At 48.7% G+C, this 22,441-nt stretch overlaps 1 protein-coding gene and 1 long non-coding RNA gene across 4 annotated transcripts; one reads left to right on the plus strand and one right to left on the minus strand.

The window, feature by feature from the left end:
- Positions 1-1,716: 1,716 nt before the first annotated feature.
- Positions 1,717-14,020, minus strand: Msl1 (MSL complex subunit 1). Of its 3 annotated transcripts, none has more exons than XM_028889599.2 (9): positions 12,890-14,020; positions 10,182-10,405; positions 8,691-9,073; positions 6,768-6,815; positions 6,249-6,313; positions 5,400-5,467; positions 4,902-5,026; positions 4,428-4,500; positions 1,717-4,173 (listed from the first exon to the last, which is right to left on the minus strand). In XM_028889599.2, exons 1-9 carry the CDS (start codon positions 13,655-13,657, stop codon positions 4,083-4,085), a joined length of 1,845 nt encoding a protein of 614 aa, XP_028745432.1. In that variant the 5' UTR covers positions 13,658-14,020; the 3' UTR covers positions 1,717-4,082. The 3 variants fall into 3 exon arrangements, with proteins under 3 accessions (XP_028745432.1, XP_037057027.1, XP_028745433.1); XM_037201132.1 differs by lacking the exon at positions 12,890-14,020 and adding an exon at positions 10,772-11,114; XM_028889600.2 differs by lacking the exon at positions 6,768-6,815.
- A 41-nt stretch (positions 14,021-14,061) lies between these two features.
- LOC119086974 lies at positions 14,062-15,291 on the plus strand. Its single transcript, XR_005090396.1, has 2 exons — positions 14,062-14,504; positions 14,882-15,291. It is a non-coding gene; the product is annotated as an uncharacterized LOC119086974 (long non-coding RNA).
- Positions 15,292-22,441: the final 7,150 nt, after the last annotated feature.

Below are 22,441 nucleotides of genomic sequence, written 5' to 3' on the forward strand. Positions count from 1 at the left end.
CTCGGTCTCCCGTAGCTTCCCTGGGTGCCGAGCTCGGCCATCTTGGGCTTTCCTTGGGGAGCGCTGCGACCTGTTCCAGCTCCACTGTGGCGTTGGAGCTGTCGCATGGTTTTCGTTTTCCATTTCTCGCTTCTCCCTGGGTTTTAGAGAGAGCATTTTACAGTATTCCTTCGCTTGATAAAATCACGCATCCAGGTGAAAAAGCCTAAGTCCTGCGTCAGATTTGCCCGCTCTTCACCTCAGTCTAAATTTAGAGGAAAGGAGAAATTGCAGCGGAGACACAATACGGCGGTGTTTGCTGTGTGTATTCAAATTTTCCTTTCTCCGTGTGTCTTCCCAGCCTAGTTACCACATTTTTACAAGTTCAGGTTGGTAGGACACTTAGGGCTGGATCATCCTTGGCTGCGTAGTTAGAGGCCAGTTTTGGAATCATGTCTCCAAAAATAGAAAAAAAAAAAGTCTCGGCATATTAGTAGAAATCTAGCGTTTAAAATCCTGATGTGTTATCTGACAGAAAATGCTTTGGGCAATGCATTTGTCAGCCATGAAAAAAATCTCAATACTGCTACCTCGAAACAGCATTATAGTTAGTTACCTGTTATCAGTGCACATTGATAATGTACATCAAATCGTCATAAGGTAATAGGATTCTGAGCTGTTTTCATAAATAGTTACAAAGATCCCACTGCTTACCAGATTTACAGACAGTATGCAGGGGCTGGTTCTCTCAACTGGAGACAGGTGACCAAATGTATCATGGAGTTCAGCTCCAAAACCAACTGCCTGAATTCAAAATGGAGGATGCATGATTTAATAAGTGTGAAAGGCATTAAGAATCTTATCCATCACAAGCTAAAATGTGCATGCAGTAAGACTGCCAAGTTTAGTGTCTAAATAAGGAAAAGGATAGTCTGTCACTTTGTCCTTTGTTTGGTCTGAGTCCATTTTTTTTTTAGAATCTATGACCCCAGGCCAGTCTTTTCACATTCATGATCCACCAGCTTCAACCTCCCCAGGTGCTAGGATTACAGGTGTGCACCACCATACCCTGCTTGGTCCAACTTTGTTTTTGAGACAGGGTCTTCTGTAAGCTAGGCTGACCTCGAACCTGGGGTTATCCTGTGTGAGTGCTTGGGGTCACAGTACTGAGAAACAGCTCTTAAGAACTGTGCATGTTTAGCATGAACAGATGGTTTGGGATACCAGACATCTTATTAGAAGAACTGTGAGGGAAGAGATTATCTCTTCTCATCACTCTAGTTACAAAACAAGAACCAAGGGGTTCAAGTTACAATGAGGGTTTTCAAACATACAGAAAAAGATGAGCCGGGCGGTGGTGGCGCATGCCTTTAATCCCAGCACTCAGGAGGCAGAGGCAAAAAAAAAAAAAAAAAAAAAGATGTGTGTAGAAGACATAGTTTAAGCAGATCTGGACATTTGTCTAGACTGTTATCCAGGAGAAATCATGTATCGGGGCTGAGTTGATGACCTATAAGGTCTTACTATGAGCTTTGTAATTTGCCATTTATGTACAAAGAAGGGCTCAGGACAAAGGAATGAAACATGTTCTGTACTCTGATACAAATGGAATGAGCCCTTTATTAAAAGGGGGAAATAATGTGTTGTTCTATTTTATTAGAGAATAAGACTTTCCCAATCTTTCATATAGACAATTATTTAATGTTTCCCAACAAATCTAATAAATTGAGGCAAAAGTTCAAAAATTAACGGCCACAATAGTTTATTTACACTTGAACTCTGTAAGATATTTACAAGACAGCCGACTGTACACATCAGAAATGGTATCAAAAGTATGAATACAGCACAGACAACCATATGAAATGGCATGAAACAAAGCTGAGCTGGAGAGACAAGCAACTTCTCTTTTAATTTATTAACACTAGCTTAAACTTTGTTAAAGAAAGAAATAAGGAACTATGTTTTAGGAGAACTGCAGGGCCTTTCTTTCTGTTGAAGACTGAATTTCACAGTGTTGTATCCCATGTAGGGAAAAATAAGACTAATTTTCCCCACACTCTTAACACACTGTAATTTCACTCCTGGAACTTCGCTTCAACCTCCTTCTCGACAAACCTCACATACCCAAACCAAAGAAAATCTAGGAGAGGACATAACAAGTGTTAGGTCCTCAGGGAAAGGAGAACCAAAGCAATAGAATCCACTTAAGTCCTGGCAGGTAGCACCTCATGGATTCCTCTCAGTCTAGCGAAAACAGGATCTGTGGACTCCTCTGTGAGAGGTTAGGTCTGCTAACCCATACCCAAAGTAGGAATCTGACAAATCACGGTAGCAAGAAGAAACTGAGAGGGATCAAGGAACAAAGAAAGAGACAACTGACTGAGGTTAGTCCTTTTGGGAGGAGCAAATTCTAAAGAGCCCTAACATAGGTCAGAGTAGGAGCACTAACCAGCTTGCCTCATTAAAACAAACAAAACACAAAAATCTGGCCCAATTTTTCTAGATATATCCTCATCGTTAAGGTGTGAGATGAAAGCGCCTGTGGAATAAGTCCTCTTCTCTCTACATCCTCGCTGCAGTGAAATTTACGGCAGCTTCCATTACAGAGAGACCACACTCCTAAGCAGATGGAGTTACAATGAAAACCCACAGCCACACACAAACACACACACAAGAGAATTGAGAGCAGCAAGATCATCCAAGAATACTACATGTACTGCTGGAATAATTCCTTTCAAAGTCAAACCCAGGGAGCACAGATAACATCTCAAAAAAAGCTTTAGCAGTGGGAGGCCCCTGAGGAACTTTTCTTCTCTTCCCACAATGGCAATCCCATTCTCTCATGCTCAGCTGATGGGCCAGCCACACACCCTACAATACCTTGGCTTCTCCTCTAAAAGTGCTAATAATCCGGGGACATATTCTCTTCAAGGATAAAAGCCCCTACCTCCTAGGAGATCAGACCCCTACTTGTTTTTATACAATAGTCCTGAAGACTAATGAAAGGCAATTCCTATATATAAGACCAGAGGTCTCGGTTCTATTTTCCCTCCAGATAGTTCACAGGGATCTTACACTGAGACTGAAGTGGCCTGGGAGTGCTGTCCGTCCTGATTTTTTTTTTTCTTTTTCTTTTTTTTTTCTTTTGGTAACAAAACAAGGGCAGGAGATGGGAACCAAGATGGTACATGTATAAACCTATCTTTACTAAACGAATAGAGGTTCATTAGGTACAACTGTTTGTTTCAAGATGTAGACATTTGCCAGCCAAAGGAAGCATATCTTTCCATACCTTTCCCCCCACCCTCCCCAAATTTTCTACCTCACCACCAAATGTTTGGCTAATAGGATGAAACCCCACTAACGAATACTTGAGAAGTGACGGGACACAAGGACATCTATAGAGATTATTCTGGCATGCCATCCCCAGATGACAAGGCATCTGTTTAGCACTGTAACTAGTTGGAAATGTACATCCCCAATCTTTCTCTGAACATTTTCTTTTTTGAGGGGTGCAGAAGAACTTCAGTTATCCAATTAAAGTGATCAGCCAGTTTTGAGAGAACCAACTTTCACAGAACTGCTCCAATTTCTTCCTCTGTTGTTCCTCCTTGGGCCCTAAAGCTCATGGTAAGGTCTTTTTGTCTTATTTTAGTGTAAAATCTAGTCTACCCAAACTATTCGGAAGGCGCACCAGGGAAGCACAGGGTCAGGGCAGGCACAGCTCCTATGAGGCAGGGGTTGCTCCATCTTCGACATGGCTAAGGAAGAGCCCTTGTACCCCTTTAACATAGGCAAGTGAGCAGAAGCGGCTCCTGAAAACTCCAAATCCACCATCCTATAGGATGAGCTCCAGAGCTCATTTCCCCAAAAAGGGAAAACAAGTCCCAATAACTCTCCATAATCACAATTAGCCCAATGCAAGAGGTTTTTGTTTGTTTTGTGAAATCAGAGTGAAAAAAACAAAACTCAAAAGGGAGTATGGAAGGCATTACCAGTGAATGATAACATACATGAGGACATAGGTCACATATACAGGTCTCTGCCATTCTCTCGGAATGGCATGCTACAACTATCTGAAGACAGGGTTCTTGACAGCACAGCTACTTCCTACACGTCCGGTGAGGTGTTTGCTTCTTCTGGATCTCCAACCTGCAACGGCTTCGCTCATCCAACCAGGGCAGCTCAAAGTTCCTGGCAAAAAAACATGAGAAGGAGGACAGAGTGAGAAGGCCGCATCCGAGCCTAGCAACAGTCAGCTCACCACCAAAGTGGGAAACCACCTGCTTCTGACTTAAACAGCACCCCTGCTTCCTGGCTTCTTATCACCAAAGAATCATGACTATCCCTAAGCCATGTGGTCCCCATTTTATCTATGCGTCCATAGAGTTTGAAAAGGAGGTACAAACTACCTGAAGAAGGAGAAAGGAAAGAACCTTTATACTTACTGTGGAGTTAATTTTGGTAATGGTCGTCCAAATGCTACAACAGGCAAGAAGGGGGTAATCATCAAACTCTCAACTGTGGAAGAAAATCACACAGGACCTTGTTAGCAAGAGGTGAGAGGTGTTGAGCAACTACACTACCTCCAAGCACAGCTCACCCATCAGAACAAGCTGTGCTGTAGAGACTTGAACCCTTTTTTTCCATGACAAGTCTACATTTGTAAGTTGATTTTGCTTTATTTTATATTATGTGTTCATGAACATGTCTGTGTGTGGATTTGTACACGTGAGTGCAGTGCCCGCCCTCGGAGGTCAGAAAAGGGCATCAGGTCCCCTGCAACTGGACTTACAAGCAGTTCTGGACTGCCCAATGTGGGTGCTGGAAACCAAACTCTGGTCTCCCCAAGAACAGAAGTGCTCCTAACTACTGAGCCATCATCTCTCCAGCCCCCAAATTTTTAGATGGATACAACTTACCGTCATCGGGCTCAGGGAAAAATGAGGTAACCTCCGGCTCGGATTCCTGAATTCCTTTCTTTTTATACATCCTGAGCTGCAGTCGCTGTAAAATCCTTTGTTCCCTGATCCTCTGAATATCCCATCTGGGAAAAACCAGACAAACACAAACAAACCTGGCATTACTATTGACCTGAAAATCGTCCTACAAAAAGATCCTATTTAACTCCTCTAGATGGGGTAAAGGGAACTGACTACCTGGATGAGGAAGAGCTCTTTGGGTCTAGCAGTCTAGATTATGTGTTGGTGTTCCACACAAAATAGTACTGAGGGAAGACATCCAAGAAATGGCCAACATGTTTGTTTGCCTGTAAGAACAACCGCCCCAGCTAAGACACTCAGCTAACTAGGACACAAGTACCACATGAATGTTAAGTGCCCTGAGACTCTCCCCAATATGGAAGAGGGAATCTCAGTCCTGGGGATCGGATGTTCCCAGGATGGGGGGCTTGGCCTTACCTTTTTCTCCTCTTCTCATCTAGCTCCAGTTTTGCATGCCTCTTTGAAAACACACTGTCATCCAGGTTCTGGAAGAGGAACAGCAGGGGTAAGCTCCTTATGACCATGCTGGAATAACTCACAGTTTTCAGGAGTGTAAAAATGTTCACCTTCAGCTTCTAAAATTATCTAAAGAGTTCTGTAGATCATGTAAACCTTCTGGTAAAAGACTGAATCAAATAAACCCCTGTCCTTATCCCTATCCGTTCAGAAATCCCAAATTTCAAATTTAATTCCCCTAACGTTCCAGGATAAGTCATGTCAAACGCCTGTGAGAGGCCGTAAGCTCTCCTTACCTCTGTACTTTATCAGAGTCTGAATTCAAAATATCCTTCTTTCAATAACCAAGTAAGTCTGGAACATAGAATTATGTCGCCGAGTGGCACAGCCTAACTTCTGTACTCAGTGTGGAATCTACCTTAGTTTGGAAAACCATCTCAATACCAATTTTGAAAAATAACTTAATTATTCTAGAACCCACTTTTCTCATCCAAAAGATGAAAAACAAAGACTAAATAAATAAGAACCTCAAGTTCCTTTCTGTTCTTAAGAGTTCTTTTAATCCATCTACAGTTATAAGAAAATATTAAGGCCCCCCTCCCCCCATGCCCTTTTTGAAGACAGTATCTCCCTATATTGCCTAGACAAGCCTCAACATCTTAAATTCAAGTAATTCTCTCGCCTTAGTTCCTTGAGTAGCTAGGACTATAGCTAACCACAGCCAGGACTATATGCCAACCACAGGGGCCAGTTGTACCCCCTACATTCTATTGTTTCCAATTCTCTTCATTAACAGTTCTTGGTACTTACCTCCAAAATGTCTGAAGGATTTGGGTCCCTTAGAGGCTCTACTGAGTGGTCCCTCCAAGAAGGAACTGAAAAAATAAAGAAAAAGAAAAAGAAAAAGAGGAGGGGTGGAACCACCCTTAAATCCAAAGTCACGCAACTGTCCGACTATTCACTAGGACAAGCGGTCTCTCCCTAGGTAAGACAGTTACCAAGTGATAGGAATCCATTCTATGGCCTCACCCAAAGCCATAGTCAGTGTCCTCGCTATGGTATGAAAGAATCTAAAATGCCATTGCAGTCTGCCAAACTCAGGATCACAAAAAACCCTAAGCCAATACCTGACAATTCATATAATGGACGCTATTGAAGTTCCTGAAAAACAACTGAAATGTGTTGTCATCTTGTTGTCTACGGTAGTGTCTTCAAGCACCAAGGAATCTTACTCTTCCACATCCAACAGACGCAGAAGGAAGCTCCCAACCAGCCACCATCCCCCCAATCCCCACCCCAGGCCCAGCCAGCAATTCCTAATCTACTCACCAGCCAAGACTGAAGTTTCTCCTGCAACACTTGATGGCATCAGACACCCTAAATAATGCAGGAAAGAAGAATCATCTCAGTGTAAAAAGAAAAAAAGCCCATACCCAAAATGGAGGAAAGGAGCATCACTGATGTTCTCACTAGGAAGCCATTTTGTTTTTTGAGTTGTTCTTTTGAGAATTTCTCTCTGGGGAAGGGGAAGAGGGAACAACAGATGAAAGAAAAGAAAATGAGCCCACCACTTTTTTTTTTTTTACACTGAGACGACTTCTTTTCTTCATTATTTAGGGTGGTTTCCCTGCAACAGTTGATGGCCAAGGATACCAAACCTTAAACTCAGAACATGGCAGGTGAGTAAAAGCCGACCCTAGTTGTCAAATAAATAGACGAGTGTTCTCAGCACTTACATACGGAGTCTTCTTAAAGTTCCTCCTCCCTCCACACAAACTACCTTGCTGGTCCAGCCTGAACAACACGCACAAAGACTTGGGCTTCCTTAGGATAAGTCATTGAGACTTCCTCTTGAGATAGGGGCGTCATACCACAAGGGTTCACACATTTATGCAGAACTCAGGCTCCCCAAGAGACTGGGATCTCCCAGGCACACTCCCTCCTAGTGTTCTGCCCACAATCTCAGATGTGTTTGGAACTTGCTCTACTAGAGTCGACAGGGTCTTTCAAAAACAGCCAGTCACACAGAAGAACTCCAGACCAAGCCATTTCCTAATTCCGGATGGGAAGTTGCTTCACGGTTTCTCCTAAAATTGTTACACAGCATTGCTGTAGCAGCAAAAATTAACTATTAAGATGAACCTGTTCACCTGACTGAAACAACAAAAAGTATCAGACTCTAGAGCAGGACCCTGGTCTGTCGCGTGTACTCAAGTGTGAGGCCTACTAAAGGTTAGATCATTTATCTGTCTTCCCCACAACAGCCAAACAAAGCCTGGAGATTGCTCACATCTTATTGGAATGGATTCCCATCCCCATCTCTGCTATAGTAAGGCACAGGGGTAGAAACTTAGGTCTAAGGTTCTACCTAAGAAAGCTTTCCCCACCATTACCCAAGAGCACCCACAATAACTGTCATAGACTAATATAACACACTTGAAGACACATCAGTTACTGGTTCATATAGAAGGTGGGGATCATCTCTGTGTGGAAGCCATTAAGAAAATAAACAGGAATAAAGACCAAGTTACCACACCCCACCCCCTCCCCAAGCAGCTCAGATATCCCAAGATAGTCCTTATTGTTTGAAAAATAGTTTGTAGACCATTTTATTTAAATATATGAACAACCAATGGGCTACTGCAATCCACGTCAACTCTTCACATCTTAGAACCTTGTGAAGTGTAGTAAGGTAAAGTAAGACTGTTGGCCTTTGGCAGATCCCTCCTGCCCCAGACCGGGACAGAGATACAGATAAATGTTTATGTAGTTAGAGAGCGGAGGCCCAGGTGAAATTCCCCACCCCAAGCTGGCTCCCCAACCAAAAATACCATTGGCCCCTGAGAACACCCCAAAACCACCCTCCCAGGTTTCACACAATATCAACGCAGGAACAGTCGTGCACGGCAAAGTGTAAGTTCTATGCGTTTCACAGCACAGAAAACCCTTCTTTCAGAGGGCATGCAAGTTGCCGGAGATTACACCCCCAAGTCTGGTGCTCTTGTGATGAGCAACTTACTGGCACACACATCTCCCAGTGTTGTAAGCAGACACATACATTGAGCACATTTTGCTGTAATTCCATCTATTTGCAATGCCTGCACAGTGTCTGTCTCTGGCTGTTAACTTACTCATTCTTGACAGAACTCTGCTTTATTGATTGCACTTTTTAAAAAATGCCAAAGGCATTTCACACTTGTTAGCTTGACCGCCACCACTAGGCTATAAGAGCAAGTGTTCTCTATGCCTTACTTGCTACAGTCTCCTCCTTCTTTGGAGAGGATTCCCGTAATGGTAACGGTGATGGCGGAGGCTGGTGCCAACGACACAAATACATTTCTGTGGTGGAAAGGTACGGCAAATCTTCCATCTCACTTGAGAAGGCTTTCTCCTTGGGGTGGGCGCTGGGTCCCTTTTGGGGAGTGGAGAGTCTTGGTGGGGTATCCACTGAAGAGCGGGGCTTTTCTGGGGTTTCTTGGCTCCTCAATTCACGTTTACAAACAGTTTCTGATAAGGAACCACAGGGTTCCTCTTTAATGGGAGAGTGCTTAGGAGTTTTTGTTTTGACTTTTGAAAATTCAGGAGCCAGCTTTTTAACAGGAGTCTTTCTTTCTGTATTTCCAAATGGGGTTTTCCTATTAGGTAGGAAAGAAAATGTTATAAAATTAATTGACTTCTGAATAAAATTTGATTAGAATATTTGAAGGCAAGAGCAGTATCCAGGTACCTAAACATCCATTGTTCATTTGGAAGACATGGCAGCAAGTACCATGCTTGAAAGTATACAGAACAGGTCTTTGGTAAATGAGCAATCATCTATGCTTAAGAATATCTAACTGAGAGCTGGAGAGGTGGCTCAGTGGTTAAGAGCACTGACTGCTCTTCCAGAGGACCCGAGTTCAATTCCCAGCACCCACATGGCAGCTAACATGTCTGTAACTCCAAGATCTGACACCCTCACATGGACATATATACAGGCAAAAACAATGCACATTAAAAAAAAAAAAAAAATCTAACTGAGCCGGGCGGTGGTAGCACACGCTTTTAATCCCAGCACTGAGGAGGCAGAGACAGGTGGATCTCTGAGTTTGAAGCCAGCCTGGTCTACAGAGCAAGTTCCAAGGCAGCCAGGAATATACAGAGGTACCTGTCTTGAAAATAATTAATTAACTGTTCTATTCCCTACTAGATTCAACAAGGTAACACATTTTACCCATTCTCTTTTAAGATATAGTCTGCATTTGTATTTAGTACTGTGACCAAAAATAAAGTGTTTCAAGACAATTTCTTAACACAGAAACTTGGAGGGGGCAGTTGTTTGTTCAAAACAAGGTCTCTATTGCCCAGGCTGGCCTTGAGTTCACAACAGTCCTCTTGTCTCAGCCTCCTAAGTGCTGTGATTACAGGTGTGAGCCACCATGCCCTTAGCATAACAGACTTCTCAATTCAGGCTCTGGGTGTTAAAAAGCCAATCCACAGCCGGGCAGTGGTGGCGGTGGTGGTGCCGCGTGCCTTTAATCCCAGCACTTGGGAGGCAGAGGCAGGCGGATCTCTGTGAGTTCGAGGCCAGCCTGGACTACCAAGTGAGTCCCAGGAAAGACGCAAAACTATACAGAGAAACCCTGTCTCGAAAAAAAAAAACAAAACAAAAAAAACAATCCACAAACCCCAATCCCACACTCCCAGTCATCAGTAACAGTTCCTCATCTTGTTCAGACAGCTGGAATAAAGTTATCAGCACACCTTTTGTGTCCCTTTCCACTCCGTCCACATGAGAAAGGCTTGGAAGGCAGAGCCTGGGATGTCTCGCAAAGCTCCGGCTGGCGCTCCAGTTTAATTTTCTCAGTCAACTCTGTTTCCTCTCTCTCTTCAGTTTCATAGCCCTGAAACAGCTTGTGCCTTTCTTTCTCGCTATCCCTCTTTACCAACTGCATCCGCCTTTCCATACGTTCAATCCGAGCAAGGAGCTAAAACAAAGCGACAAGATGCAGACTTACACACTCAAGTCAAACACGAGCACTTTGGCCCCATTTTGGAGTCAGCAGTCTTCTGCGTGTTGCCATGGACCCTACCAATTCAACTTTGAATTGGCAGACACAAATCTGAATAGCTTTCCTTAAACTCAAGAAAGGCAAAAGACACTTAATTGTAGGAGTTAGTCTGGCGGGTAAGAGGGATGGGGCAATTCTAAGCTCATTCTTCTGAAAGAAGATCCTCTCCACTGGGCTGGGCCAGTGTGCCCTTTAATGAGAAGGCCTCACTTCAGCTAGCCATGTGGCTGCAAGTCATTTGGGAGTCCTGAAGTTAACCTTATATACGTGAAGAATACATACTCTTCACTGTTGTATGTGATGCTAGGAACAGAACCAGGGCCTCGGGAGTGTGCTTGGCAAGCACTCTGAGCTACATTCTTAGCTCTGTGTTCTTTTCAAGTATCCTAAGGTTATCCAAATTCTATCTGCTCTATGTTCACTCCAAAACTCCAGACACAATGGAATGTTCAAGCAGTACAGTAAAAAGGAATCAGGAGCACAGAGAGTGTCACCAGGGATAGTAGTGTTCCAAGAAAATGTTATGTGTGTGTAGTTGAGGAGTACTTCTAACACGTACTACACTGGAAAGAATTATAATAGACACGAGTATTATATTAATACCAACAATATGACATATATTCTGCTTTGATTTTGAGACAACAAAAAATAACTTATCTAAATATTTATTAAAATTACTTTTATTCTAGTTAAAGTAAACCACAAAAATCAAGCAGAAAATAAAAGTCTATTGTCATAAAAACTTATTATACTTACACCAGACTACAAGAATTTGCCTGGGTTAAACAGTGATATTAATGCTGCCTTCATTACATCCATAGCCTAGATTTCAGCAGAGGCCCAGCAGTAACTGTGATAAGAGGAAGGGGCTGAGGCAATACTAGACTGCAGCACATAAGAGAAGCAGTGGACGCCAAGTTTAGACAGTCCTTTATCCTTAACTCACCCCACTTTTTCCTACCTCCAAAAGCCTATGAAGGGGACATTACTTCAGGGACTCAGCAGAGCTCTCCTGGTCAGCCATCCTCTCACTTCATCTTCTGTTTTGGTTCACAGCCTTAGCATTACTTAACCATGTTTTGTGGGTGACATCTTCTTGATGTCTTCTCCTTTACTGGTCTTTCTCTTCCCACCCCCTTCCCATGGAAGGCAGGATATGATGTGTTGTAATTACAGTACCATCACACCCTTAGACTGCATGCAGTAGCTGAGCAGGGCTACCTCCATGTTGAGTAACTTCCACAAATCAACACTGAGGGGTTTCAGTGAGAGCTGCCCCGGCTCCCATTCCACCTTGCAGAAGGCAGTCTCCGATGAGACAGTCGCCGGATGGCGATTCATTTAGAGAACAAACAAATGAGTAACTCTTCTGCTCCCTGCTCAGCCCTGGGTGCCCACAGCACCAGGGTGAGAGGAGAGAGGAGAGCGAGAATGAGAGCGGCAGCCTCAACACAACCGTAGAAACCATGTTTATTTTTAGGCAGTCAAAAGGTATATTAGCACAGAAATACCCCGCCACACCAGCTTCCCTGGGCGGGAGGCAGTATGCTTAACATGGAGGTACCCAAGACTGCTGCTGCTGCTGCTGCAGCAGCGGAAACAATCCTATGTAGTCATGTTCCTCAGAAGTACAAAGAAATAGCAGGGCTTCTTTCTCTACGACCTCAAGGTTCTGAAACAGGTCTGGGAGGTAGAAGGAGCTACTGAATACATTGACTAGGCTCATGTCTCAAAATCTTCCCGCTTATTCAAGGGACTTGGTCAGTGGGTAGTGTTTTATAACTCAGATCCCCCCAACCCCCATAAAAAACACCAAAAACTGCCTGAAATCAAAGGCAGTGATTCTCATCTAGAAAAGCTAAAAGAGGATTCCACGTAAACCATCTTTACCCTCTACGGGCTAAAAGACCTATGACGACCCTCCTGTCTGAAGATGCTGCAGCAGCGGTTGGAGCAACAGCTGTTACGTCCCTCTCCTCTACAATGCACTTCTAACGCAACAGCGCTTTAATTTAACCCTTCTATACAGCCACCACATCTGCACCCCACCCTATCATCTTAACCCCTCATAAATCGGTCTTTTCCCACTCTAAATGTCTTTCCCACAAGTCTGGGGCTGTCATTTTAAATTAACCCTTTGGCAACCGAAGTCTACACACACACACACACACACACACACACACACTCTGAAGGTTGCCCTTTAACCCTTCCCTCTGACCCAACGTTGTCAGTGAGCCAGGCTCCTAACGACCCAGCAGCATCTAAGGCACACTGCTTCGCCGGTGGCCAACTTCCTCTAACCCTAACCAAGCGGGGGGACCTGGGCCGCCTAGAGCCCCCTTCCCCCGAGCATGCGCACAACTCGCTCCCGGCCCTACTGCAGATTAACCCCTCCCGTACCGTGTCTCTCTCGGACTTGAGCTCCTCGATCTCTTTTTCCTTGGCCTGCAACTGCTGCTGCTGCTGCTCGATGAGGTCCAGTTGCAGCAGAAGGATCTGTTTGAGGCAGGCGGCCTGACTGGAGGCTCCCGAGCCGCCGCCACCCCCGAGAGGGCTCTTCCTCATACTCTTCCATCTGCCCTCGCTGGCCGCCAGGGTCCCGGCCGTGGCGGTGGGCGCGAGGGGTGGCGGCCCGGGCAGAGGTAGTGGTGGGGGTCCCGCCGGGTCCGAGGCGGTGGCGGCTGGGGGAGCCGCCCCACCCTTGTCCCCAGCCCAGGGCGTAGGCTCTTTGGCGGTCGCCACGAGCGAGCCCGTCTGAATGGGCAGCACCGCCTGATACTTGGGCCGGGGGCTGCAGCCGGCGCCGGCTGCGACGGGCTCCCCGCCGATGCCGGCTTGTTTGGTAGCTGGGGGCGGACAGGGCAAGGGCACCGAGCCGCCCCAGCTCTCTTCCTGCTGCCCGGGGGCCGCCCCGGCCGGGAGTAACAAGCCCCGGCCCTTGCCGCCGCAGCCGGCCGGAGAGGGCGCGGGACTCCCGCCCTGGGAGGAGGCCAGCGGGGGCCCCGGCTCCTTGAGCTTCCGATGCCGGGGGAGGAAGTGGGCTTCGGCCGCCCCGGACTCGTCCTCGGGCCCACCCAGCGCCGCCGCCCGCTCGTAGTCCAGTCGCTGCTCGGGGTTGCCGCCGGCAGGAGCCGCGGCCGCCTTGAACACTGCGGATCTCATGGTCATAGTGGTCCGGAGCGGCGCGGGGGGCCGAGGCGGAGGAGGGGGTGGGGAAGGGGCGAGGTGCGGGGGGTCGAGGACGGAGGAGGGGGAGGGGAGTTTGGCGGGCTCGCCTCAGCAGCGCGGCCGCAGGCCTCGGCTAACGCGGCTTCCCCGAGGCCCCGGCGCCATCCCGCCGGCGAGCGGACGCGTGGAGGCCGCGGCTGAGGCCCGCCGCCGCCGCCGACCCATGGGGGCCTCGCCGCCGCCGCCTCTGCTGCCGCCACCGTCGCCTTCGCCGCAGAGGCAGGAGCTCGCACCCAGCCGCCCCCGAGCTCATCCCCGGAGCTCGCTTCGGCCCCCCCTGGCCCGGCCGGGCCCGCCTCGTCTCCCCACCCCGCACCCCCCCTTCCCCGCCCCGGCCCCCCGCCCCGGAGCTCGCCTCAGCCGCCCCGAGCCTCCATTTCCACCACCGCCCCCCCCCACACTCCCTGCTCCTCCTCGGGAGGGGGTGGGAGGGACGGGTCCGCCCAGAACCCCTCCTACTCCGGGAGGGGGGGGAGGTCTGCCGCCTCCCCCGGGGGTCTCCGCGGCTCCGGGTCCCCCTCCCCCACAGTCACCCCCGGCGCCTCCGCGTTTCCCTTTAAAAAAAAAAAAAAAACGGAGTCGCCGGAGCCGCCGCCGCCGCCGCCGCCGGCCGGAGCGCGCATGCGCCGAGAGGGCCGCGGGCGGGAGCGGACCGGGAGCCGGGAGGAGGGAGGCGGGTAGCGCTATTGTGAAAGGGGCCGCGGCCGCCGCGAGGGGGAGGGGACCGGGGCGCGGGGGCCCACGAGGGGAGGCCGGCACCAGGGCGAGGACGCCGGCGCGGGCCAAGGTGGGCTGCAGGAGGCGGGGGCGGGCCGGAGGCCGCGGGGAGGGGGGCGCGGGCGGCCGCGGGGGCCCCGGGGAACGCGGAGAGGAGGATCCCCCGGCCCGACGACGCGCGAGGGGATGGGGTTGGGAGGAAGGAAGGAGGCGGACGCGCCCGCCCCTCGCGGTCGCCTACCGACCGCTCCGCCGAGCCTGCCCGCTCGCCCGCCTGCCTCGGGGGGCCTTTCCCCGGCCGCGCGCCTGGCCCACGCCGGGGCCCCGCGCACCTCCCGCAGCAGCCCCGACCCAGGCTTCCCTCCCGGAGCCGGCGGGTGTTCGGTGCAGTGGAAGGTAGAGCCTCCACCCCGTGGGCTCCATGAGACCAAGGTCTTTGTCTCTAAGGGATCCAGCACCAGAAATGGAGGGACCTCTGGTTCCCGGAGCAGCGTAGGGGGTGATGTCTGCTGCCCGGGGAGTTTTTAACCACAACCTTCTTGGGGTGAAGGACTGCCAAGAGCCATGTCCCCAGCCCTGTTGAGCGACGGCTAGCATCTTCTGGGAGAAGGCGCAGGAAGTCCAGGAGGAGGAGATGTATGCTTGCATTACACTGAGCGTTCTCTGGGGCCTTCTCTTTTGAGCGCTTCTTCCCGTTCTCCGGGTTCATAGTGTCTCGTGTGTGTGTGCCAGTCACTTTCCCAGCAACTTGGGCCACCGAGTCCTCACGTTTCCCTATGGGAAAATTTGTCAACAGCTGTAAATGAATTGGTTGCTTTTCTGTCTGAAGTGCATTTCTTAAAAGAAAATTATGGAGATAGCCTGGTCTAGTAGTGGTGCACGCCTTTAATTCCAGCACTTGTGCGGCAGAGGCAGGAGAATTTCTGTGAGTTCCAGGAGAGGGCTACATGGAGAGACCTTGTCTCCAAAAATAAGTAGTGCAGGCTTAGAACATCTGGCCCAGTGTCAAAGCTTCTGGTTAGAAACTCCCTCTGCTTTGTGGGCCATGAAACCCTTGACAAGCTTGAGGAAATGGGTGTGGACGTCCAGAGTCCCAGCCCTCTTTCCCTCAGACTGGCCTCAACTCTGCCAGGGAAGTCCTGTGTACGTGGGACTGGACAGCCAGGGGGTTGAGAAGTTTGTAGGATGTGATCTTTCTCAGGATGAAGACTCCCCACCATCTCACCATCAATTGACATACACTGAACCCCCCAGAGTTGTAACCCTATCTCCAAGCGCCTAGAGTGTGTCCCGCTGGGGGTCTAACGGGCATTTCAAAGTCAAGCTTTTGACTCTGCCACCTGAGTCCTGCTTCCCCATATCCAGTCAGTCAGTCCATCTTTCTTTCAAAATACAAATCCAAAATAATGCACTTCTGCATCATCTCCACAGCTCCACCGTGATGTAAGCCACAATCTCTGCTTTTTTTACGTGGTGTTTTAATTATGGAATGCTTGTAATTAGTCTCTCAGCCTCCACCTTTGCCTAAGTCCACCCTGGGCATCTACAGGGATCCTGATAGGTCATAGTCATTCTCTGTTCCAAAGTCTCGTGGCTTCCTGTCTCACTTGGAGTAAAAGCAGTCTTGGAATGGCCTGGAGAAGCTGGCCCTTCACATGTGCACTTGAGAGCTGCTGCTGTCCTTCTCTCCTGCCCCAGTCGCCTTCTGTCTGCTCCGGTCCCTGCATTTGCTGCTCTCTGCATGGACTCTTCATCGGCTGTCCACGTGACTTCCTTTGGCTCTTGACTAAATGCCATCTTTTAATGCTCTTTTTGCTGACCTTCATTTCTTCTGCAGAATTTCTCACCACCTACTACATCATTTGACCTGCATTATCCTCAACTACCAACGTGTGAATTCCATCGATTGTTAGCTACATGTATCTAGACACATAACCTGCTAAGAGTAGGCCCTTAATGTGAGCCAGCATGAAAACTGTTAGTTCAGCTGTGAGGTGGTGAGTAGTTCATCTAGAGTTCCAGAGGGTTAGGGATATGTAGAGAAACTACCAGCAGGGTGTGAGCAGAATGCCAGGCCTGTCTCAAAGGCCAGTGATCCCAGCTAGGTCGTGAGACTTAGGACTGTCCCAAGTTCAGGACTTCGACAGGTCTGTGCTGTGGTTCAGTGGTAGAGTGCTCTTTGCTTATGTAGCATCCACAGAGTACTAGGTTCAGCCTTCAGTGTCACATAAAAAGGACTGGAGAGGCGGCCCACAGGGTAAGTGAAATTGCCACCAAGCCTGAGGACCTGGGTTGGATCCTGGGAACTCAAACAATGGAAGGAGATAAACAAGTTGTCTTCTGACCTCCACTTTCTCGAAGTGAGGGGGCCCATGCCAAACATAAATAAATGTAATGTAAATTCATAAAAGAGAAGACGCCAAGGCTGAGGGCAATCTCAGGGCTGGTGAGCTGGTTCAGCAGGCACATCCTGGCCCCCTGAGGTGAATTCCAGGACTTGTAAAGGTGAGAGGAAAGCGACTCCACAAAGTTATCCGGACTTCCACAGAATGCTGTGACATTCCTCACACACATAATAAACCCAAGCCAGCCTCATTATTGAAACCATGGATGTGCAAATGACCTAGTCCCGCCCTACACCTGACAATTCAGAAGCCCTGGTTTGGGGGTTTTGTTTGAGACAGGGTCTTTAGACCAAACTGGCTTTGTCCCTAGTGCTGGGATTACAGGCACATACCATCATGCTAGGCTAACCCTACTTACCTACTCCTAAAGGACCAGACAGTAACTATTTTAGGCTTGGCTGACTATAAATCTTTTTTTTTTTTTTTCTTTTTTAACATTCAGTTCTACTATTGTAGTGCAAAAGCAGCCCCAATGCATGATATGAATGTGGTCATTTTCCAATATAACTTTATTATATATTTATATTCCTGATAATTTTGCTTGGAATATATACATATATGTATGTGTGTATATATATATATATGTGTGTGTGTGTATGTATATATATGTGTGTGTGTATATATATATATATATATATCCCAGGTAGCCTCTAATTACTGTGTAACTGACAAGGACCTTGAACTTTTTATTGTCCTGCCTCTACCTCCTGAGTGCTGGATTATAGGCATTGACTATTATATGTATTCACCACAGGCCAAGTGTATTCAGTGCTGGAGGTTTTACCCAGGGCTTCACATTGTTGGGCAAGTACTCAACCAACTGAGCTACACCCCAGCCTTATTTCTAATCATCTTAAATTACAATCTCATTTTGAAATTTGCAACTATGCTGGGCGGTGGTGGCACACACCTTCAATCCCACCACTAGGGAGGCAGAGGCAGGCGGATCTCGGTGAGTTCGAGGCCAGCCTGGGTCTACAGAGCGAGATCCAGGACAGGCTTCAAAGCTACAGAGAAACCCTGTCTCGAAGAGAAAAAAACTGCAACTATTACACATTCTTGGTTTGGTTTGTTTGTGGTAGGGTCTCACTATATAGCCCAAGCTGGCCTGGAACTCAGTGATGGGCCTGCCTCTGCCTCCAGAGTACTGGAGACAATTCTTAGTTTGTGAGGCATACCAAAAGGTGTCAGGTCACCAGGCCTGAAAGTACTTACCTGTAATCCTAACTCCTAACACGAAGCAAGAAGGTTATAAGTTAGAGGCCAGCTAGGGCACCTACAAGAGCCTGTTTATATTTAAAAAAAAAAAAAAAAAATTTAAGTGCTGAGTTGGTTCTCTTCTGGCTGCCCACCCCTGATCGGGGGGAACACAGACGGAACTGGAGTCAGTCTAGGATAAATTGTGGGTGGGGGCACTGTCTAGTGCCCAGCCATAGGCGCAAGGTGTGGGGGGGCAGTTTCTAATGGAGAAAAGTTCTTTTGTGTTTGTAAAAAAGTACCAGACATTGAATCTAGGACTTCATGAGTGCTTGGCAAGCGGTCTACTACCGAGCTATATGTCCAGCCTGATTTTTAACTCATTGAGACAGGCTCACCAAATTACCCAGGCTGACCTTGAACTGTGAACTTTCAATCCACCAGCCTAAAATATACTTTCTTCTGTGAAATGAACGATGCCAGTAAACTAATCGATGGTAGTACTTTTAAAATATCTTTACCGGCAGACAAATTATCAGCTGGTAATCCTACATCAGTCCCCAACTTTATTTTTCCTGGAAACTTCTCAGCGCTAAAGTCCAAAGTCTACAATTTCACTGCATCAAATTAAGTAAACACACTTTTTCCCCAAAGGCAAGACTGGAATCTTTGGATTGGCAGTCTGATTGTAGCTTAACTCCAAGGGATAAACCACCAGAAACCTAGAAAGGTCTTTCTGGACTTTTTTTTCCCCCTTTTTTGAGGCGGGGTGTCATTCTGTAGCCCAGACTGACCTCCAACTCTTTATGACCTTCCACTAGCCCCCCCCACCACCACCAAAGTGCTGAGATTCCTACAGGTGTGAGCCTCCACGCCAGGCAGAGAATTACTTTCATTAGAAATCTTGCTTCTAAACCATTAAGCCTCAAGCTTCGGTGACCCCTGATTAAACACATAAGGAAGTGAGGTTTCATAGTGTAAAGGCCAGGAGAGGTGTGGTGGGACACGCCTGTAATCCCAGCCCTGGAAGGAGGCTGAGGCCAGAGGATTTTGAGTTCAGCTTGTACATAATGAATTCCAGGCCAGCCTGGGCTACAATGTGAGAGAAACCCTGTCCTAAAACTAAAAGCCGAGTCAGCTGCTAGGTAACCCAAGAGAAGCAGTGCCTAATACCCACAAATCAGTCCCTAAACTATTTTATCTCCCGTGGGATGACAACCACTTTGCCTAGTGGCTGCACGTCTGGAGAGAGTTCATAGCACGTCTTTCACCCTCCTACTCAGGTTTGAGGAATTGCAGTTCCAGTCCTGTGATCTCCATTCTTTGGAGGGCATCCCCGTGGTGTGAAGAGCATTCGGCAAGCCGTTTTACCTGTCCGGGTCTTGGTTTTCCCAGACACCACACCGACCTCCACCACAGCCCCTAAAGAAGGAAGACTGGAGTAGCTCATCTTGCCAGTCTCTCCCATTTTTGACAATGAGGCTGCTAACAGGGGGCAGAACTTGCTAGTGAGAAAGCGAACGTTTGTCTTGGCTTCTCTCCAGGGAGAGGATTCTCCTGGGCGGCTTTCCGAGGCTCTCAGGGAGGTAAATAAAAACTGGCTGACATTAGCTCAGTCCCCCGTTCGCCACCTTTCCGGTCTCGATGCAGGCTAGGAAACCAAGCAGCCCGGGCGGAGCCAGAAGCTTCGGCGGACGGTCTGCGGGGCTCAGGGCGCTCGCTGCCAGCAGCCCTGCCCTGCGTTCCAGCGGGCCTGCGGGTGGGTGTGCCCCGCCCGGGGTCCTCCCCAAGGACGGGGTACACCCGCCCGCTTCTTCAGTTCCCTTCCCAATCAGACCAGAACTCAAATTGGGGTGCTTTTTTTGTTTGTTTGTTTCCCCCCTACCGGCCAGCCCCGCCAAAACTTCCAGAGCGTCCCGCCCACTCCACGTGGACCTCCCTTCCCTGTCCCAGCAAGCCCTGCGAGAACCACCCCCGACACGTGGTCAATTGTTATGTTTCCTTCCTCGGGCTCCCTTAGAGCTGGCATGAGCCAGCCACTGAACAAATGCGCCCTCTTCAGGGTGACTTTGGGGCGGCAGCCTGGGCTAGGGTGAGTTACGGCGAGGTCACTGACTATAGGGTAATGTGGAAGATGACTGTATTGATACCCACATAGTTCTCTGGTTGAAGACGAAGGGTGGGGGCCCGACGTTGTGGAGCAGGCAGGGGATCTGTGAGTTCGAGACCAGCCTGGTGTACATAGCGAGTTCCAGACCGGCCAAAACTACACAGTGAGACTCTGTCCAACAAAACCAAAAAATAACTTCAAGGGTACACAGAAGACGTAATCCGGGCTGATGGGGAGGTTGAAGAGGGTAGCCACATACAGGCCAGTCTGGGCTATTTTAGCCACACCCTGTTTCAAAATAGAAAAAAGGGTTGAGAGTGTAGCTCAGTGGTAACATTGCAGAATGGTAGGGTGCAGGAGCTGGGGCCTCTACATTCAGCCCCCAGTGCCCTCTCTAGAGACAGGAGAGAGTTACCATCGATGAAAATTGTCTTGGTGTGGAGTTAGTAAAGTTTGGTTACCTTTATTCCAACTCCTTTAGACTTCATAGTGTTGACGAAGAGCTGAGAGAGGAGCATTCCCTAATTATGACCTGGGTTATGGGTGCAGTGCCTCTCCGAATTGGGTGGACGGTTCCTCAAGGACTTCCCCAACAGCACTCTTAAGTAGTTCTCTACACGAGCTCAGTCAGACTGGTCAAGCTAACAGGGTTGTAAAACAGTATCTCCCTGTCAGCATTAGGAGCACTAGCTTTGAAAGGAAAGAGCCCCAGGGGATGGTGCTGGGAGGAGGAGGAGGCACACAGTGAACGCCCCCACCCACCCATGGTGGCCCATGCTTTTAATCCTAGTACTGAAGAGACCGCCAGATCTCTGTGAGTTTGAGGCCAGCCTAGTCTACATAGCCAGTCCCAGGACTACATAGAGAGAACCTGTCTCCAAGAAATTAATAATAATAAAGAGTTGGACGGGATTCTTGTGCTCATTTATCCTGATTTGAGGTCTCTGTCTTCTCGACACTCTGCTTCTCAACTTATTTGGGGGAAAATACCTTGAGCAAAATACAGTGGCAAGAATCTCCCATTTCCTGTTCTAGAAAGAAAAGAGTTGGATGGGGAATTGAGGCTGCAGAATTGGGGAGGGGTGGATCGTGGACAACCTTCACAAAAAGATAGGGCTGAGTGGTGTGGGAAAGAAAGGGTAAATTTAGTAGGCTGGCATGGTGGTGTGAGCCTGTAATCCCAGCCCTAGAGAGGCTACGGCAGGAAGATCGGGGCCAGAGGGGATGGAGAGATGGCTCATTGATGGGTCTTCCGGAGGAAGAGTCCCAGCACACAAGGCAGCCCACAACCACCTGTGACTCCAGTTCCAGGGGATCCAGTGCCCTCTTCTGGCCTCTGCAGGTATCGGCAAGCTGTCTCTACAGACCCAGTTTAAAAACAGAAGAAATAAATAAAAATAAAATTGCAATCATTGTGGGCCTATTTGTGGTTCCAAGGTCACAGAAGTCATAGCCCAAGAGCTACAAGCCTGGAAGCCCAAGGAAAGGGACCCTGTTGTGGCCAAAAAACACATAAGACAGGGACACGTTAAGGAATAAAGAGGAACTGTGGGAAAAATGGGTGGAGTCCTGAGACCCCACCACCCCTGACCACAACCCTCCCCCCTTTTCCCCGTGCCACTATTAGCTCAGACCAGCCTTGAACTTGCAGTCTTCCTGCCCTGACCACTCAAGTGCTGGGACTGTCACGCTTGGCCTGGAGCACCTACTTTTAAGGGAAAGAGTCCCAAAGCGATCGAGTCAGAAGACTGGCGGGGCCATTTGCTCTCCTATAACTCAGCATCTGTCAACGCTCCCATTACCAGGTGCTATTTCCAGAGTCCCGGGCTTAGGCTGAGGAAAAGGGAGGGGCAGAGACATCTAGACAGAGGGAGACCCAAAGAGCGCCTCCCCCCGGCCCCGCCCCCGCCCCCACCCCGTCCAGCTGCAGTTCCCGCTTTTAGCCACTCGGGGGCGCCCAAGCTCAACCAGAGTAAGTGGGAGAGAAAACATGGGAACTGAAGTGGCTTTGTAGAGGACAACTTGGGACGTCAGGGATGACCCTGAACGGAGAGCTGATACAAGGACCCTCTGCTCTGAGGCTGCAGGCCCCTGGCATAGCCGCCGGAAAGCATCCCATCTCATCTTCGCTAAAAGGGGCTCGTGACACTGCAGGTGATCTCCACCTTTCACCCTCACCTTGCACACTAGGGTCACTTCTTCACTGACTTGTGTCCTTCCCCCTCCCCCTCCTGCTGTGGGAACCATCCCACACAGCCGGTCAGAAGGTTGAGGAATGCTCTGCCTCGGCTAGGT

This window comes from Peromyscus leucopus, chromosome 8b (genome assembly GCF_004664715.2).
Source record: "Peromyscus leucopus breed LL Stock chromosome 8b, UCI_PerLeu_2.1, whole genome shotgun sequence".
NCBI classification, from domain to species: Eukaryota; Metazoa; Chordata; class Mammalia; order Rodentia; family Cricetidae; genus Peromyscus; species Peromyscus leucopus.

Coding starts and splice junctions, on each gene's coding strand:
- Msl1 (XM_028889599.2), bottom strand. CDS start 13,657: ATGACCATGAGATCCGCAGTGTTCAAGGCGGCCGCGGCTCCTGCCGGC. Junction 6,314..6,767: donor AGAAACTTCAGTCTTGGCTG/GTGAGTAGATTA, acceptor TTATTTTTTCAG/TTCCTTCTTGGAGGGACCAC. Junction 5,468..6,248: donor ATCCTTCAGACATTTTGGAG/GTAAGTACCAAG, acceptor TTCCTCTTCCAG/AACCTGGATGACAGTGTGTT.